The sequence below is a fragment of the Telmatherina bonti genome (assembly GCF_933228915.1).
Source record: "Telmatherina bonti genome assembly, chromosome: 19".
Taxonomy (NCBI): Eukaryota; Metazoa; Chordata; class Actinopteri; order Atheriniformes; family Telmatherinidae; genus Telmatherina; species Telmatherina bonti.
This window is the reverse complement of record NC_136617.1, coordinates 23578550-23599077: the sequence shown is the minus strand read 5'-3', so window position 1 is coordinate 23599077 and position 20528 is coordinate 23578550. Positions and strand designations below refer to the sequence as shown.

The 20528-nt window shown below is 39.9% G+C and overlaps 1 protein-coding gene across 3 annotated transcripts; it reads left to right on the top strand.

The window, feature by feature from the left end:
• The first annotated feature begins 319 nt into the window (after window positions 1–319).
• Window positions 320–20263, top strand: pals2b (protein associated with LIN7 2, MAGUK p55 family member b). 3 transcript variants are annotated; one of them, XM_079258456.1, is made up of 14 exons: window positions 320–406; window positions 6843–6899; window positions 9852–10005; window positions 13446–13546; window positions 14202–14354; window positions 15712–15864; window positions 16009–16236; window positions 17018–17149; window positions 17236–17332; window positions 17588–17656; window positions 17745–17906; window positions 17997–18199; window positions 18401–18529; window positions 20080–20263. In XM_079258456.1, the coding sequence occupies exons 3-14, from the start codon at window positions 9879–9881 to the stop codon at window positions 20254–20256; spliced, it is 1731 nt and encodes a 576-aa protein (XP_079114582.1). In that variant the 5' UTR covers window positions 320–406; window positions 6843–6899; window positions 9852–9878; the 3' UTR covers window positions 20257–20263. The 3 variants fall into 3 exon arrangements, with proteins under 3 accessions (XP_079114582.1, XP_079114580.1, XP_079114581.1); XM_079258454.1 differs by having other exon boundaries at window positions 13446–13564; XM_079258455.1 differs by lacking the exon at window positions 320–406 and having other exon boundaries at window positions 6823–6899; window positions 9773–10005; window positions 13446–13564.
• The last annotated feature ends 265 nt before the right edge of the window (window positions 20264–20528 follow it).

The window sequence follows — 20528 nt, the reverse complement described above, 5'->3', positions numbered from 1 at the left end:
GCAGAAAACATTGTAAAGGTTTTACTCACTAAAAACACTGCCTCGTATAGACTTTAAATTAAAAGAAAGCTAACTTGCACTCATTGTACCTGTTATAATCATAACTGAAATCCTACGTTCATTTGACTTGTTATCCAAATAAATTATGTGAATGGACAGAATCCTTATGCTGTGGTGAAAAGAAAATACTATCTGCATTGTTATCATTCAGTGAGGGTTGTAACCGGTCACAGCTGCTATTGGTCTATTTGGTGTGACATCATCAAGGGGGCGGGGAGTGCTGATTTGATTGGCAGCCAGTTCTCTGGTAGTCTGCTGCGGGACCAGGACAGACAGCTGAGGGGGCTCTGAATGTCCAACCGGGACGGTCCGTGGATTACCGCGAACTCTCACGCACTATTCACAGGTATGTCACGTCTCGTGCTCTCCTGCGAAATGTTAAGATTCGGAATTCATTCATCAACTGGCAAGGAAATGTTAGATGGTCCAGAACTGGTTTCTAGGTGTAGCAGCAGAGTTTGACAGGAGGAAAGGTTCGTCCCCACCTCCCCGTGGAGCCTTCTGTGTTGCCAGACCAAGCTTCATTCAGACATGTATCCGTTTGCTTTGGGATCCTATCGTGGACTCGGACGTGTCCTCCCCCTTTTTTTTTTTGTTTTTTTTTGTTTTTACTGCATATCATGACAAAGGATACAGCGGATTGTAGTTGTAAGTGTGCCCACGCCACAATGGTTCGAATGGGTAACAAAAAATGGCCGCACGTGAGGCGAGATCGGTGTGAATGTTTAGTTGTCTGGTCGGGCAAAACGGTGCAAGCGTTTGGCACGGATTTTGGCGCACTGTTCAAGCGGACAGATCTGGCGCACGAATGTTGCCGTGCGTCAGAACCGTGGCGTCGATTCACGACTAGAAAGATCAGAGGAAAGAGCTGCAGGTTATGGTGCTACCGAGATGAGAAGGTTGGAACGCGCCACTGGCCCCAGGCTACAACATTCACCCGCAAAGCCTGAGAAAACAAACATGGAGCAGTTTTTACTACACACAGCTGGACAACAGTTGGAACATTTTACATGAAATTTAAGGAGGAAAACTTTAAGAGTTTTTTTTCTAATAGGATGGCATTGATTAACTGACAAGAGGCGCAGCCAGACGGTCATATTGATTTTTATTTTTTGTCTTCAGCTGACATTAATGAGGTCCGCCTCCAATAATTATGCGTTTACACGACGCATGGGCCCGCTCCATGCGGCCACTTAATGGAAACATGAAACCTCCAGTATGTCCTACTTTCAATGAATCTTGGGACTTTATTGCTCTTAGAAGCACAGGGCCACTTGGCAAGGTTTATGAAGAGTTTAGCCTCGCGCACGTGATGGGGAAGCCCTTGAACATACGCAACATCCTTGGGGATCCTTCCTGGGAGGGACTGTTGACACTAGCAGACCACTGACACGGCTTTGTGGATCTTGTTGCATTTAAACTTCGCATCATGTTTCTAATTGAGCACTTTTACAATGGAATAATCACTTTAGTTTGATTTTTATGGGCATATTAGGCCAAACAAAAGGAGAGTGAAGCAGTGCTGTGCATTACAGTAAATCTGTCCCTGGGCAGTGACATCCTGTAAGAGTTCTGAGTCAGGATCCAGGGTGACCTTTATTGTTGCTGGAGTTAAGAAGAGCATGCATTTTTCCTTCCTGTTAGCAGAGTGGAGGAAAACATGAATTTCAAGTTAGACACATGCCCTCAATGTTGGAACATATGGGAGTTGTCAGTGAGCCATTGAGATACCAAGTCCAAACACTCTGAAGCTTCTCCTTTTCTATTGTTAATACACACTCATGGTACTGATGGTACAGAAAAAAAAGGAGGAAGGGTGGAGAATGGGAAAGAATGTGAAAGAAGGATCCATGAAGTGGAGAAACTAGAGTGACTCAAGCCTCCCAGCTATGAACAGCACATGTATGAGAGAGCTGTTATCTACATTAAGCCCTGCACCACCCCACAAACTGACTGCACAATAGCTCTCATGAGTTAATACCCCATCAAGAAGATGCACTGCTAAATTACCAGCTTCAAGCGCTTGGTATCAGAATTGCAGGCAGGGGAGTGAAGACATTTCTTGCCGTTTTTGCTGCCAGTTCTGCTGCTGAGTCACGAGATTCCATCAATCACCAAGGCCATAAAGAGGACAGTACTGCTGCTATTCAATAAAACCGTGTCAATGTTGTTCGCTTTTACAAAGGAAGGGCACTCTTTTCTAGCACTGATGTGATGTTAAAAAAAAAGACTGAATTCTACTTTTAACTCCCCAGAAAGTGAGGAACAGTGATCATCAATATATTTGATAAATTCCCCATGTGACCACAGTCAATCAGACCTCAGGGTTTGCTACGAAGCTCAATCTTTTTTGCATGTTGTATCTTATATTTAAACATTTGACAAAACAAACTAATTTATTTCTCATTTCACCCCTGACCCCCACTACATCTCCTCCAATAACATGACTTTCTTTTACTACCCACCAACACCTTCCTCATCTTTTCCCCATCACCCCCTCCCCGCCAGCATTCCCCTTCAGACTAATTGGGCAGAGAAGAAGAAGGCACAGCCATGTGGCGGTGCAGATTATGTCACAAGGTGCTCATTATTAAAACTGCTGAGCGATCAGCACTGAAAGGTTTTGACGAGCTGTGTAATTGTTATCACCCCCCCAAGCTGGGAAGCACAACACAGATATCCCACCAGCTGGAACACGATCAAGGAGGAAATTGAGGTCTTTTTTTTGTTGGCGATGTGTGGGAGCTCTGCCAGTACAATAATTGATTGGATTAAACGGTGGTGATTTGGATTTCACCGTCAGGTAGAGTAAAAGTAGTCGTGAATCAGCAGAAAACAAGAGAAAAGTCATTTAAAGATTTGAGTCAGATTAATAGCAACTAAATGGGTTTTTATCAGCTGTATGTTTTTTGTACTAAGCAAATGCGATAATAGAGTAATGGTGGGTTAGAGAACACGCTTAAATATTATGTGGATATTGATCAGATAAGATGCCCATCTTAGGGGTAGTAGTGTAATCCTCTTATTGAGCGGCTGTGTGAATGTGTGTAGTGACCTACATAGGGTATGTCTGGAGGCAGAGGGTGATGGGTGAGAGGGATGACAGGATAGGGTGGTTAATGGAGGGGAGTGGTTTTATGAATAGCCAGTCATTAGTATGACGTGCAGACGTATGGGCACAAGCAGGCCAACACATAGCTGTGGTGAATATATCTCGTACCCCTCCAGCATTCACGCTGCAGTTGTACGGTGGGGGCTTAGCAACTCGGTGTTCAAGAGTTGCTGATTTAGTCTTTGCTGCTTCAGAGTGAAGCAGCAAATCTGGACTTCTATGTTCTCTCTTTGTGATTCTCAAGTCATTGAAAGGAACTGAGAGTGACTGCTGCTCTCAGTAGCCTGTGCATCGCAGAGCTCGGGGCACTGCGTCGCATGGAGTCTACTGTTTGAGATTATATATAGTCATCAGATAAAGGATTCTTACAGGATGGATGCTATACGCCAGGCTTTGCGTATGTATTTGTATTTCATAATAGCGAGTGTTGTAGCATCTTACTTCGTTTGAGACTACAGGCCTATAAAATATGCTTCAATCTCTAAGGAAAGTTTCCTCACCAGAGTTGGAGAAAAATGAAAACCAAGCTGAAGTTTGTCTGTGCCTTTAATATTGTTCATAAGCACACATGCACTTTAACTTTAGCGCAACAGCAGTGATGCTTTGTACAAAAACAAACCCTCTGATCCTCCCCTCATAATCCCTCTTCTATGAGCTGTCCATCATCTGAGCGCTTGGCAACCAGGGGCTCTCGGAGGGCTTTTGTTGGCTCGCCCTTTCGTACGGAACAGCCAATAGCAGGCGAGATCGTGAATGACCGTTTTGTTGGGTCCGTTTTTTTTCACCCCTATCCTGAGAAGAGGAGAGAGATTGGACTGTCAGGATGTTAAGATATCTCATGTTCTGTAACCAGGACAAAGATCAACCTACCCAATAAAATGAAATTCTTATTTGGCTATATTACTGTTCCTCTATGGGATGTGTTTTATACATGCACATAAAAACACTGCATATTTACTCTGTCATTTCCCCCCAAAACGAGCGTTCATAAGCAGTCTCTAACACGCTTTTAGTCCTCTAGACATCACTAGAAAATTTTAGCTCTTTGATAGTTTCAAGAAACAGATTACCAACTTCTTCAGTGATCATTCCTACCATCACTTTCTATTTCAAGACTCTCTCATCTCTTCCATTTCATTCTCCCAAGACTTTAGAGGCTTTTCCCAGTCTAATCTATAAGGATTGTACTTTTCTCTTCCTTCACACCGCCTTTTATCTATTCCTTGCTCCCATGGTCTGCATTCTTCTCTGGACTTACTGAAATTCTCCCATTCTCTCTGGACATGTTTATACATTCCCCTAAAATCAGGTTTCAGCTCTTCCACTTTTTCTTTTTGTCTCCCCAGCACAACCTTTGCTCCTCCCTCCTCATTTGAACCTTTGATTGGCCCATCCTGCCTCCTGCTCTGCGATGTGGATGATTTGGCATGGAATTGCTTGGTGGCTTTGCCTCCATTAACATTCTTCCAAGGGATAACTTTCACTTCCAATGAGCATGTCGAATGTGATTGTAATCCGCGTTGCGTAATGAATCGACCAACAACCCCCCCGCTCCCTCCTTTCTCCTACTATTGTATAGCCAGGGGCATGTCATTCCTTGCAAGATGGATGAAACGAGAACCATAAAAAGGGATAATATAACAAAAGCCCCGTGATCTGTATAATTTTGTTAAAGTTTTGAATTTTAGAAACTATTCTAATGAGGCACGAGCGTGCATGTTGATCCGGAAAGAAGTTCATGGTCAAAGGTCAAGTGAGCAGTGTGGTCAAGAGTGAAAAGAGAATAAGATGCTGAATGAAGTGTATCATTTTGTTTGGTTGGCGACTGCATCCCCCCTTTATTTGCAAACAGCTTCTCTTCTCTTCTGCTGCAGTTTTTAACAGCAACAATTTGCTTCATGCTGCCAGATTCCACTTTTTTTTTTTATATGAAGGAAATGTTTTAAACATCACACGGTCAGGCAGCGGAGGTCGGAGGGAAGCGGTGTCTGCTTTGGCTTTATTAAAGCTCCCTTGAGAATATAAATAAGGAAAAGAAGCTGCAGAAATCCAATTTTTGTCTTTTTAAAAGTAATTCTATGATTTTCTTCTTTAGCTTGGATAATAAGGTTGCATGTATAAAAGATAATATCAAAATAGAAAATAAAGAAACATAAAAGAGTGTTTTATAATCACCATCAAGTTTAAAAATGATACAATACTGGCAGCCATGTGTGCCTTCCTCTCATTGTTAATATTTCTCTCAGGTTATTGAGAACAACCAGCTCTTTTGTATCCAGATGATTTAGCAGCTGATTCCAAATGAAGGGACCAGCCTATGTAAACCCTCTTTCCTCAGTACAACACACCCTTTAGCCACAAAGGGAAGGAATTTGTCTTTAGAGTGATGAGAGCAACTTCCCATGCTACTTTCAAGGATGTGGGTTTGTATCTGAGAAGGGAACAACAGAGCAGTAAATGACTTGAATGCTCTGGTTGGATAATAGTAGAAACTCTTATTATCGTTGTAGTAGTATTATTATTAGTAGTAGTAGTAGTAGTAGTAGACGTACTAGTACTAATAATAATAGTTGTGGTAGTGATTTAATCTTATTAATCTCAAATGGAAAACTTGACCCATTTCTAGATTTATTTGGGTTTTTTTTTTTTTGTTTTTTTTTTTTTTCAAAGTCCTGAAACAGGGTGATAGTTTACAGGTTTGGTGGGTTTCATTTTCTGTTTAAGAAAGGATGAGCTTCAGTTTGTCTGCATTCAGAAAAGGTTTTGGATCAAACAAGATGCATTGGGTAGCGTTAAATGCAAGTGGTATCTGAAAAAGTGCCTACTTTAATGTAGTCACAGAGATTTATGACTTGGGAAATCAGTTGCTGTTCAGTAGTCACATATTTGCTTGTTCTAAACATTTATGATCCTTATCAGTAGACACTGTTTGTCATTGAACCATGCATGTTGCTACACAACGTACCATGGTTTCATGCACTCCCTAGTTCTCCTTATGTATTGATCTGTGGGTTTATTGTCAGAAATAGCAAGTTGACCTAAATTTATGAGAGGATCAACAAAATCTAACACCAAATTTTTCTTTTTTCTTTTAAATTTTCAGCTTTGGCTGAGATTATGTTCTCTCATTTCCAATCTTTTTTCTTTTTTTTTTTTTGACTAATGGTATAATAAATGGTTTATATGTAAATATGTAACTAATAAAGAGAAATTATTAAAGTAAAAGTTAAGCCAGATGCACACAAGCTTGTGTAGCATGTGTTGGATTGCAAGAGAAAATACATAGAGTCCTACCTGAGGTAAATGCATATGGCTTTGTCATTGTTTCCAGAGGATAACCGTTATTTATTATGTTAACTACACAGTGCCAGCTGATAATTGCAGATATCCTTAAATATGTGAGCAGAGTCATTTTCTTGGGATGACTGTGTGTTATTCTGAAAGAACAACTGACTCAGTCTGAAGACCAGACAGGGATGACGTTGAATGGTGGAACAGATAATCCACAAGGGTTAAACGTTTGTTGCGAAAGGTCTGAATGTGTCTGAATGTAAGTAAGTGCATGTAAAGCAGAATGAAAAGCCAAGATGCAGAAATGCAAGTGGAGCTGAATAGTCATGACTCACAAGGATGCGCTTCTCCAACAGCCACTCTCTACCTCTCTCTTCAGGTCTTCACAGTTTACTGATGAGCAGCTGATAAGCCTGAGCTACAAGCATTGGCACAGGTAAGCACAAATTTCTCTGAAACCTTGGAGAAATTGGAGTGGAGAAATTGACAACCATTGAAAAAAAGATGCTCTCAAGTCTGCTAGTCTTTAAGTCCTCACTTTAGGAGTATGAAAGCTTTTGGCTTTCCTGTGCAGGCATTTGTCCTTGTGGATTTGGATAGAGCTTTATCTTAACTTGAAAAGACCATGCTAACATTAATCTATCATTGTAAATCGGTAGTTTTGGCTTTATTGACCTGATATGCGTTTATTTAAGCTATTTTTTTTAACCTTGATCTTTTACCTGAAAGACTTAGCAAAAAGCATCTGTTGGATTTTCCTTTTTTGGTCCACAAAAAGGAATTTTTAATTATTAATCCTTTTTTCACTGAAATATTTTGCACAATCTTACTATACTCCTTAAGAAGTAGAGAGATTTGATCCTTCATTTTTATGAAATCTTTTATTGATTTTTCTATCATGCTTTCTATGGGCTCTTTTTTTCTTATGATGCAGCGTTTCTGCCTCAGGTTGTAATAAATTAATTGCTCCCATCTACTTATTTTATAATGAGGAACAGCTAAAGAGGGCTTTATTTAAGAGGGCTTGTTTAAAGTACTTACGAGCAATGAGTGTTTTACCTGCAGTACAGCAGTCAGGGTGCTGTTAGTTTAGATAAGAATTTTGATCAGGAACCCAAAGCTAATGGTTTATATGGCCATTCTTTCCCATATCAGTCTCAGACCTTGTGTCCCCACATGATACTGCAACATGACCCATGTATCATTAGTGCCAAATGAAATAAGAATCTGAGTTGTTTTTAACTACCAAATATAGGCTTGTAGTTCAGTGGGGCAGGCGTGCTTTAACAATTTACTAGTGGTTTACTTCCATCCACACATTTAAGTACATACAATCCAGTCTGTTGTTAGGGCCAAAGCAGGCACTATATCATACTTGCAGAGACATTTCAACACCAGATAATAGTAAAAGAGGGAGAGGTAGATGCTGTAATCCCATGCTTTCGTGGCCAGATTAAAATCCTGGGTCCAGAGATGGGGGATGGGTGGAATTGTAGGGTTAAGGATGGGCTGGAGGGAATGGATTTAAGCCTTCTGATCTGTTCCTTGCCCAGCTGTGTCACTGTGGGAGGGGCTTGGAGGATGCTGAAGGGGAGGAGCCTGTTTTAAATTCTTCCTGCTTGTGCTTCTGTAATCTTGGTCTTTATTGCACAGTGATTTGAATAACAGTAAATAATAACTGATTCTTATATTTGCACTGACTTGTGGGGAATCTGGCTGGTTGTTATCAAACCATGCTAGTGGTGTGGTGTTAGAAGTGGCAGTGCTGGTCCTTCTGTCTGTAGGCCAATCACTGTTGACATCAAAACTTTGCTAAAACGCTGATCTAAAGATTGAAATCCACATCATTCCGATAGGTTTCTTTTTTCATGAAGTGGTAATACCTCTCATGCATCTAATAAAAGTTATTTGAGTAAACTACTATAACTTAGTATAACTATGACATTGAATACTTCTGTATTGCTTGCAAAATGAATTTAAGTTTAGAAGTTTGTACCCGAGGATTGTTTGTCTGACCGCCCTGTGAGGTCAACATTTGTAATCTTTATTGGCTAAAATGTTTACATGTTTACCTTTTTATTTACAATTGCTAAATATTTGGAAAGTTAATGCTGCTCTAGCCAATCTTAGATGTTAAAGGCTGGTTAACATTAGCATGACAGCAGAAAATGTTGATGGCAAAAAAAAACCCATATGGTATACTTCAACATTGGCACAAATCTGCTGGCAATGCTACCCACATTGCCTTCTCTTTGTTTAAAAGATCATGTTGCTGTAATGTGTGTTTATGCTTTTTTATCTTCCATATATATTACAGTTCAGCACTGAGAGAAAACTTTGTGAGACTGTGTTTCAGTCATGCACAGAGAAACTTGCCTTGAAATATTTAAACTCAAATTTGGAGCAGCTTCTCATACTGCAGCCCCCAAAAGTGTGCATAATCCTGTCAGCACCTCAAGACTACAGACTTTGTGAGAAGTGAGGTGGTAAGGATCCATTAATTTGAGGGAAGAATGAGAGGGAGAGCGAGACCAAAGAGAGAAAATGAAAGAGAAAAGGCTTCTAGTAGTTCTCAGCTAATGTAAGACTTTGTGGACAACCACTGAGTAAAAACGCTTGAACACAATCTGCACATGCTGAGAGTTTCTGCACATTGCAGCAGCGGGTAACCCAAACTGTAATACGATTTGTATGATTGAGAACAAGGAAGAGAACAAGAATGTGAATGCAGGGTCAAACCCCTTCAGTAACACTTATGTAAGGTTACTTACATAATAACATATTCAACTAGTGTGTACTTGTGACTTCATGCCTCTGTCTAGACAAGAAGGGTAACTTGACTTTGGGTGGGGGAAACAAGGGGGGGGGGGGGGGGGGTACTCAAGCAAGCCCAGCAGGGGAGGATTGCAGGATTATGTGTGTGTCTGTGAGTGATGAACATAAAAAGAGGTGGGGGTGAGTATGGGAAGGTATTAAAGTCAGGGTAGAGGGAGGGGACTGACAAGCATTGAATGCTTGTCCACATTTGTGTATGCAATCCAGCTCTCTACTTCCTTCTGTCTCATTTCACGCCTGCCGTTCCTAACTCACCCATACATCATCTTTTCCTTTCCTTAAAATTCTCCCATCATCCTTCCTCTCTTTTGTCAGTACCCTTTCCTTTCCTCATCTCTTAATATTATCTGATCTTAATCCTATTCTTTTATTCTCTCAATTCTCCCATTCGCTACACCAATCCCTTCTTTCTCCTCTGTACACTTCCTGTCCTCTTTCTTTTCTTTTCTTTTGTTTTGTTTTTGGGTCATTTAGAGAGTCAGCAGTGCCAGAAAAGACAAGTTTGGAGGACAAACAACATAGTTGCTACTACTGGTGGTTTACTTGTGGTTAGTCTTAGCATACTCGTGGCAGCCCGGCGATGGTCACAACTATGGACGAACCTTGTCCCAATGGGATGCAGGAGAAGGAGGAGATGCCCTCAGGACAACCTGATGTGGAGGGACCCCCAGCTGTGCAGTCCTGCCAGGGAGCAGATACATCTGGAGGTGAGGAAAGGAGGAGAAAAAGGTGGTTTGGTATACGAAGATAGTATCTGTATGCTTTGTGTTTTTATGTTGAGCTGGAGGGATTCATAGACGATTCTCATTAAATATTTATAGACTGAAAGCAGTTTTACTTTTTCAAGTAGCTTCAAAGTGGCAAATTTCTCAGTATAATATGAAAACAATCTGACAAAGTACTGTATTTAAAAGTGGTGGTTCATATGCGTACATATACCCACAGCCATGTAAGATGAGTTTAAATGTACCATTAAACACACACATTCATTCAAATGTATTTTACAGCGTTCAAAATCTCATGTTTTCTAAATTGCAAGACAGCACTGCTGTGCAGACATTGACGTTGCTTTGTTTTTGTATTTGTCAGCATGAAGAATTTATTTATTTTATAATCAATATAATAAAAAAAAAGAACTCATAAGGGAGACATGGTCCCACTTGGAGTGAATTAACTTTTGATTTTGATCTGAATCTGGATCCAGAAATCTTTAATTTCAGCTTTAGCAAATGTGCAGGCAGTTTTGGTCAGAAGTTGCATACTGTTTAATAAAATAATCCAGCAGAGAGCTAATTGATAGATACTTTAAAATAAAACCTTGCAAGGAGTTGAAAGTGCCATTTGGCAGCAATGGAACATTCAAAACTTCATCCAAACATGTGGAGTTTGACTGTTTTTGCCGGTTTATTTATCCACTTCAACTGACTCTATAGCATGTATTAGGATTAAAAGTTATTAACTTTGTCTTGTAATCAATGTCAGTTTAAACCATTTTTACATTCATTTTAAGATATTAACTATAACAATTTTTAGATTTATTCAAATATTTAGAATTTTTTTCTTAAGCTATCTGGAGTTTTTCAGCATACTAGCTACTCTAACATTTTAGAAAAATGGCTATTTTACTAGTTATTCTTTTTACTTTTAACTGCTTAGCTCCTTTGCTAAGTTTTCATTTCAGTATAATAGTGACTCAAAACACAGTGTCTATGTCTGTTTTTTCCCAGTTGTGCAATTTCTCTTTTGTTGTTGTTTGTTCTAGCACTTAGGTAGATTAGCCACTCTAAAGCGCTGCTACCTGTAGCACTTCTTAACCTGCATCACTGTAAAAAAACACATTAATGTATTCTGTTATAAAGGAGGTGTCAGCTGTTGAGCTTCTCTTTTCTTTCTCTCATACACCACACTTCACATAACGCACTGCTTGTGAGATGTGTTTCGTATCCCTTGGAGAATTGAGGGGCTTTCATAGGCAGTCTCTACGTTGGCATTCAAGTCAGTGTTGGTAGATATATAAAAATGAATAAATGGAGAGAGTATGTGTACATAAAACAGATGAGGAGCGGCATGAAAGTAGGTAAATAACGTGATTGATTATGCTGACAAATTAAACTGCTGCAGAAGCCTGCTATTATAGCTGCCTGGTTTTAGCATTTAGTTGGAGGCTTTAGCTCATCGGTCTGTTACTAGCTTTGTGAGTTCTTGTTGGGATGAGTAATGTACACACAAGTACACGGCTGCATGGGGCGGATTTGGATTAAGCAAACATTCCTGTGGTCGAGGACGAGAAGGCCATGATCTCAGTGGGTAAAGATCAACAGATGTGCACACACACACACACACACACACACACACACACACACACACACACACACACGCCATACATGTATATACTTTCGGTTGTAGAGTGAAGTAGTAAAATTTATATATTGATTTTCTCCAGAATAGCAAGAGTTGTCTTTGATGAACAGAAAAAAAAGAACAATGTTTTATGTTAGGTGTGCTGGAAGCCCAGGCTCTAATGTGTAATTGTGAAAATTTGAAGAACTAGAGATCATGGCAAGACTTACTGCATAATTTGGCACACTGAAATGAAGGTGGTGAGTCAGTGGTTGTTTATGGTTATGTGTGTGTGTGTGTGAGTGTGTGTGTGTGTGTGTGTGTGTTTGTGTTTTTTTTTTAGTTTTTTTTTACTACAATTACACCTCTGCTCTAAAGTGTGTGTGGTCCCCAGAGCACATAAACATCCTGTTCATCCTTACTAACAGTTGTGTATCCAAACTGAGTTCAGATTAGTGTTCTTGTACTGTCAAACAGAAAATTTAATGTTTCAAGGATGTAGAAGGTTTTATAGACTGCAGCGCATTTTCTTTTTACCTCCATCCCCTATTTGTCCTTCATAAATATTTAAGATTAGCTTCGGCATTGCACTTGATGTTTATGCAGTCTGATTGTGTTTTCTTTTTTCTGTTTTCTGTTTTGTTTTTTTTGTTTTTTTTTAACAATCTGACAAATATTATTAAAGAAGCCATTCTGATTTTTGTCTACATGAGGTTTAATGTTTGGTGCAACAAATTAAAAACTAAAGTGATTGTCATCATAAACTAGAGGAATAGCCTTGATAAAATTAACTAAGAATAACATAAATGCATTTATTTGCTTTAGCTGTTCTTGTATTGGTGCTAGAATTAAACTTCCCATGATGCTACATGTGGAGAAAATGGATTAAATTTCTTTCTGCCAGTATTTTTAAATATTGTTAGCCTCATAGCATAACTTCCTCAGTCATATTTTGTCTAAATTATGAATATTAACAGATTCCTAACACTACTGATTCACTGTGAATAATCCCCTAATGAACTTGAAAAATATTACTTCAGCAATTTTGCTTTTAGGCTAATGATAATGTAACATGTAACTAATTTACTTTCTTTTTTACTCTGTATTTTATCTATGTGTGCATGTTTATCATTTCGTTCACATTCAACTGTGCATTTATCAGACAAAAATTATATCAGAAACATCAGGATTTCATCATTTATGTAACCTATGTAGGAATTTAGACCTTGCAACTGTTTTATAAGTGTAGAGTATGACTTGACACAACACATAGCAGTGTTGTTAGGCAAAATAATCAGCTGTAAGTGCTGACTGGGCATCCCTATTACCCACATAAGTGTATGATGACACAGAGACACATGCTTTCACACAGACACATGTTCCCGAGCTTTAAGTGCCTTAAATGGGCTTACATTGGCTTTGAGACCCTGGCATTAGAGCTTTAGCTGGGTCATACCAGCAGTCCACACCTCCTCGCTGTTTGTGTTGATGTCTTCAAAGATTCTACAGTTGCTTAGATTTTTATTTTCATACAACTTACAGCTCCTGAATTTTGCATTTTTATGCCCTCTGATGGTTCTTGTTGGAAAATGTTTGCTAAGAAGTTCACAACTGTTACAATCACAGGATCAGAATTTAGTGGTGGTGCTCTTATGTAGATTTCTATATTAAATAGTCTCTGAATTATCAAGTTTTTTTTTTTTTTTTTTTTTTTTTTTATGTGAATTACATGTCTAGTGAATAATTTTCCTTTTTTTTTTTTGTCTCTGTGTGTGTCTGTATGTTTGTGTTTGCCCTGTCCGCCCAGCCATGCAGCAAGTGTTGGATAATCTGGGAGAGGTGCCCACATCTGCGGGTGCAAAAGACATTGACCTGCTCTTTCTGCGCGGCATAATGGAAAGTCCCATTGTACGCTCCCTCGCTAAGGTAGCACACATACATAGCTCATGGTGAGCAGCAGTTAGCAGACTAACCTGTAGCCGGCTTGGAGGTTGTCCCCGCTCATGCTCTTCAGCCAGCAGTACTGTGCTTGCTCTGGCTGAGGTGTTGAAGTACAGTAAGGCTTTATTAACACACGCTGCAGCTCACAGAAGACATGGTGCATATGTACTGAGAACTATGCAGATTTGCATTGTTATGACGTTTTTACTGGTCGTGCATGTATCGCATAATCTCTGATTACAAACCACTTGCTCTAACACACTTTACTGCTGTGTGAAATCTAGTGTGCAGCAAGTTCAATTAGAGGACAGCTGTGCAGTAGTTCCTGCCAGATGGACTGTTGTCACTTTCCACTATGCAACTGCTCCCTGCAGGGTTGGAATTTGCAGAAATGGGAAATGTTTTTTCTCCACTGTAACACAAGGCAGACAGCGGCTTGATCACAGAGGAAAATAGCCCCTTGGTACTACATGTAATATTATGTACATCCAATATTATGTCAACAATCACTACCATTCACTAAGTCTTTACACATCCAGATGAAAAAAGCATGACACAGAGAAGCAGCTGCCTTTTTTCTACGTCTGGGAGGAGCATGCCCTGAGTTTCTTTGTCTTTCCAGGCTCACGAGCAGCTGGAGGAAGTGAAGCTGGAAGCTGTGCAGGACAACAATGTGGAGTTGGTGACAGAGATCCTGGGTGACATCAGCAGCCTCAGAGTGAAAGACGACAGTGCTGCTGAACTGTCCAGGATCCTTCAGGAGCCACACTTCCAGGTGAGGCAGAACACACAGAAATATTGTCAGGAGATGTTAAGACAAATCGGATTGGAAAAGTGAAGCTATGTTTTTGATGGTCATGGTGATGTAAATACAGCAATGGAGCTCCTGTAAAAGAGCGGCCGCTGGATGGTATTTGGCAGCAGTTGTGCAAGGAGATCTCTGGGATTGTTCTATAGCCAATAAGAAATCCTCTAAAACATTTCATATTATGCTCTCTACTCACTTTGCTGAACACAGAAGACTTCTAACAGACCAGGCATCCGACACAGACATTTGCCATAAAAAGGCTTTTGGAGAAGTTGTCACAGTCGTGAGCACTGAGAACAATGTCTTCCTGTGGGTGTTATGCGGAATCCCACTTGTCTTATTTCATTGAAGGTTTTCTCTATATAGAGTGTAAATTTAATGTTTTATATTCTTATCTCAATTTTTGCCATTTTTGAGCATACTGAGTTAGCTTGCCCCATTGCAGTATCTTCTTGTTTGTAGCTTTTGCTTTCCACTACCTGCCTGTCTTGCTCCAGGTTGACGCCCTTTTATTGTGCACCTGTAATATTTTGACTACAATTACAGCGGCATGTAGGCTATTTGATGCTTTGATCCTGTTCTCATGCATCAGTAGAACACTAACCTCCATCAGCCGACCTACCAACAGCTTTATGCAGAGTAGGCCAATAGGAGTTGTGTTTCTGAGCCCAGTGCTGCCTTTGCACCAATCAGAGCCTTTTGTACTGTAAGCTCAAGGATAAGACCCTGTTGACCTACTGAGTAGGACAGATAGGATAGGGCGGGAGCGACAGAAGAGGAAAGACAGGCTTTGTTGAAAAGGAAAGCATAAATGACATCATATAAGATGTGAGTGCATAGATGTTTTATTTTTCAAAGGAAATTGTTGAATTTGTTAGATATTTTAGGAAAATGGTGATAGTAATACAACATTTAGATAAAAGCTGCTGGAGGGATACTTAACTCTGTCAACCAGAAATTACGGGATTAGATTGAGATAATAATCCTCGTTTTTGATCCATTAGATGATTGACTTTTTTCTCATATGCGCATGTAAAAAGGTGCCACTGAGCTCTTTAAGTCTGGAAAAATGAAAAAGAATATTATTCATTTACAAGCAGAGGGCTATCTCGATTCCATTTGATCTGATCATTTTTTGTCAGTTGATCGATCTGCTTTATGTCAATCATTAAACATCAGGTGTATATACCAGACAGAATCAGACCAAAGCATCAAATTTCTTGAGCAATATCAATTGATTAAGGATGTATTTTTATTGTTTAGCCATTAAGGAAGTGGTCTACTTTGTCCTGCTTTGCATTATATGCTCTTTTCTTTCCCTCAGTCTCTTCTGGAGGCTCATGACATGGTGGCATCAAAATGTTACGAAGTCCCTCCTCCAGCCGATACGACCAATGATGCCGCAGTGAACAGCGCTCTCATGCAGGCTGATGCTGTGCGCATGATTGGCATCAGAAAGAAAGCCGGGGAGCCACTGGTGAGCAGAGACCAACACTTACTATATATTAATGAGTGTGTGCGTATGGATGTTGCTAGAGTGGTGGGGGTTGAGTAAATGAATGATTAAGGATGTGTGAGCACGTAAGGATAAACGCTCCCCCTCCTTGCGTCCTCTTCTCAGGGAGTGACATTTCGTGTGGAGAAAGACGACCTGGTCATCGCCAGAATCCTTCACGGCGGTATGATTGATAGACAGGGTTTGCTTCACGTTGGCGACATCATTAAGGAAGTCAATGGGAAAGACGTTGGCAACAACCCCACTGAGTTGCAGGAGATGCTCAAAGACTGTAGCGGAGGGATCACGTTGAAAATCCTCCCAAGCTACAGAGATGCTCCTGCACCTCCACAGGTGACCACACACAAGCTGAATGCATCTTAATAATCTCTAAAAAAAAAAAAAAAAAAAAAATCCAGTTTCCAGATTTCATAGTGAGTGGCAGATGTTGGGTGGTGGCACCAGGCTGGTGCTCTGGCCTTCCCACAATTCCATGCATATGAATGTGAACTCTGGGAGCCCTATTAATAACACTCCACATGCTATCTAGGTCACAATAGCTGTTTCTGTCTCATGCACACATTCCAGATACACACATAACATACACATGCTTCCTCTCATAGAAAGTATAGTAAGGCACGCTATTCTCTTTTTCTCTCACGCTTGCACCAGTTATGTGGTCATGAACAAACTTGATGAAATTGTGGATTTCTAAACAAACTGACTTAAACCTAAAAATACCTCAAAGGCTTAAATTACATAAAAGAAGAAGGTAAATATGAATGAGACCATAAAAGTCACATCCAGAGTTCCGACCTGTGGTTCAGAGTGCTGCACAGTGTGCTTTACTGGGCTGTTTTATTACTTCCTCTGGCTGCTTGTTTAATATGATGCATCTGCCAGAGCACTTAACCATCATGGCAAACGCCTGTTATTAGCGTTGGATGAGATGCAGTGTCAGATGCTGTGTGGTTTTTGGGACACAATGGATGATTAGAAGCTGCTTATTTTATTTTATCTATTTATTTATTTATTTTAAAGTTATTTACTACTTCAAGAACAATTTAAATACCGAAAGTCTTGATGTCAAAACTAAAATAAATGAAAATTTAACTTGTCTATATTATAAACACAGGTGTACGTGCGGCCATACTTTGACTATGACCCAGCCAATGACAACCTGATCCCTTGTCGAGAGGCGGGAATGGCCTTCCAGAAGGGTGAGATCCTCCAAATCGTCAACCGAGAGGATCCCAACTGGTGGCAGGTAAGCTTTCATCCATTCACTGTTTTTGACTCAGTAAGGATCACATGAGGACAAGTACTTCAGATTGTTCTCTAATCTGTTTCTAGGCATGTCAAGTTGTGGGCGGGGCCACGGGACTGATACCCAGTCAGTTCTTAGAGGAGAAGAGGAAAGCTTTTGTTCCCAGGGATTTTGATGGATCAGGTGGGTTTTGAAATGTCCTTTTTGGATCGTGATAGCTACACTTTCTGTGAACACTGGAATGATGATTTTGGTTTGAGCTTAAATTTTTCACAAGGTATCCCTTTGCCTTTTAAAGCTGTGCTGATCTATCTATGCCAATCTATCAAACCAACAGGCTCAGACTTGAATCACTTAGAAAATAGTCCATGCCTGCCCCCACCAGGCCAACTGTTGCAATTGCAAGCATGTAAATGGTCAATTTGTTTTGTTTTACAGGAATCCTTTGTGGCACCATAGCTGGAAAAAAGAAGAAAAAGATGATGTATCTTACAGCCAAGAATGCAGGTCAAAAACTCTCCTTCAGTTGATTTCTATTTCATATCTGGATTATTTTTTTATTGACTGTCTCACATTTTTTAATATGTTTCAATAGAGTTTGATAGACACGAGTTACAGATTTATGAGGAAGTAGCAAAAGTTCCTCCATTCCAGAGGAAGACCCTGGTTCTTATTGGTGCTCAGGGAGTAGGTCGACGCAGCCTGAAGAACCGACTGATGGTCCTCCAACCCACTCGCTTCGGCACAACAATACCATGTATGCAATGCTTGGATTTAGTCTATAACCCAACTCAAAATGGTTTCACTAAAAGACAGCCAAACGTAACCGAATCATCTCTTCTGTCAGACACCACACGGAGGCCACGGGATGATGAGTTAGATGGCAACTCCTATCATTTTACCTCAAGGACGGAGATGGAGGGGGACGTCAAAGCTGGCCGCTTTCTTGAACACGGCGAGTATGACTGTAACCTCTATGGCACAAAGATCGATTCCATCCATGAGGTGGTCGCCACAGGACGCACCTGCATCTTGGATGTCAACCCACAGGTAATCATGGAAGAATTGTATCATTTACAGTAACAGTGAATTCAAGTTGCATTAATTTTAGTGTTAAACTACAGTGAATTTAGCAGTTTATTCAAACAGCTGAAACAGAAAAAGTGGAGAAGTTTATATACTAGCAACGATCAGCATCGTTACAGATGTACTATGTTTTGACTGTGATGTGATCTTATGTTTTTTCTCCAGGCTCTGAAGGTATTGAAAACAGCAGAATTTATGCCCTTCGTGGTGTTCATTGCAGCACCGGATTTCGATACTCTCAAAGCCATGCACAAAGCTGTGGTGGATGCAGGCCTCACAACTAAACAGCTCACGGTAAGTTCCACAACTCTCATGCACAATATGATAATTTGTTTAGAGTGTGGTTTTTTTTAATAGATTTTGTGGGAGTGCTGAGGAGGGAAGGGAGTGTTTGATAGATTTTTTTGAGGAGGGATACAGCAGTTTTGTCCTATGGTGACATGCAGTGATGCAGCAGTCATTCATAATTTCATGATAACACAATGTGACATAGACCACATACATGCTCAATGAGCAAAAGGAGGTTCTCAAATCAACATTTATTCCAAGACATCTTTAATCACTTAAACTCTGCGCTATTTCTTTTAAAAATGAAATTTAAAGACAAAATATAAGATGAAAAAAGTTTGTCGTATTTTATTAAATTTACATTAATGATGGCCAGCAATGTAAACTTGACACAAAAAGTAAGGACACTTGTGTTTGTGATTTATTTATTCAACAATGCTTCTTGGCGATATGTCTTTTACATTAGGTAAATCTCCACCCATAAGGAGGCATTTTACTTAAAAAGAAAAAAAAAAAGTTATGTTGTATTTTGTGCATCTACAAATACATTATAAATCTGACAAGCGCACAAAAAAAAAAAACATATCCAGGAAGATCTTTAAGAGGAGATGGCCTCTTTAAGATCAAGCTCATTTGGGAGTATTACATGATCTGCAGATGATGAAAAATGCATTTTCTGCAGTCTTCCAGACTGTTAACTTACACTGATCAGCCATAACATTAAAACCAATGACAGATGAATTGACTGATATTTTGTCTCATTGCTGTTCCCAACAGGGCAGCAGTGAGACAAACCATTAGTCGTCTATCTGTCAAACTCCCCAGATGCTAACCTGATGACATCTGTGGAAACCTCACCCCAGTCGTCCATTGTAAACATCGTGGTAGCAGATAGTGAGGATGTTCTTAGTCCACTTTGACTGGTCAGAGCTCTTTTGACAATTTGAAAAGGACTCTGTATTAAACAGGTTGTCATACTGTCATGACCAACTGCTGTATGTAGAGCAGGCATCGTGTCATCTACCAAATGTGCTTATGCACATCTTTTTTGTACAAAAAAATTTTCTCAAAATAACCACTCAAATGCTCCACATTAAGTAGTTAAAGTCAAGAATAGGCCTGGTGGTCATTGTCCAATTAGATAATCCCCAGTGTGTCCATGAGATACTGTGTTCTTGGGCAAGACATTCAAGGACACAGCAACTCTGATAGGCTCATCCATGTCTGATTGTAGAGAAAAACCATTGCATACTATATATAGAGTTTATACAACATGAAGCCATGTATAAATAGGGATATTAGAAATACTTTAATCCTTTTGTTGAACCTAAATAAGGTTAAAAAAAAAAAAAAAAGAACTTCAAATAATAAAAAAGTCCAAATTAAAAGGTCAAAAACTGATTCCAAGTTGTTGGTTCAGAAGTTGTCATTTGTAACAATCTATTCTTCCATTCATTTCTTCCTCTGTGTCGCCAATGCTGCTTTACAGATGTCTCATTTCTGAATTAAAGCTTGTGAACATTTACACAACTGACCCGTCTCCCGTGTTTTGGCAGGATGTAGACCTGAGGAAAACAGTGGATGAAAGTGCTCGGATCCAGAGGGCTTACAGCCACTACTTTGACCTGACCATCGTCAATGATAACCTGGACAAGGCCTTTGAGACATTACAGGCAGCCGTGGACAAACTGTGCAGTGAACCCCAGTGGGTCCCAGTGACCTGGGTGTACTGAAGACCAGCACCAGTGCTTCCACTGTCCACTCTGTATGGGTCACAGTGACTCATCAGTGTGCGTGCTTCTGACCACAAAGGCCAAAGAAGAGGAGAAAAGAGGGAAAAGAAAACCGTTGAAAAGTAGCATAATTGATGAAATCTGATCTCTCTTCCTCTTCCAGGGCCTCCACACTGTGCAACTTTTTCTACTTAAAACTCAAAGGGAAAGAGTGCTTATTTATTTTATAAATTTTTATGAAATATCTTTCTATTCAACGTGTAATTTCACTG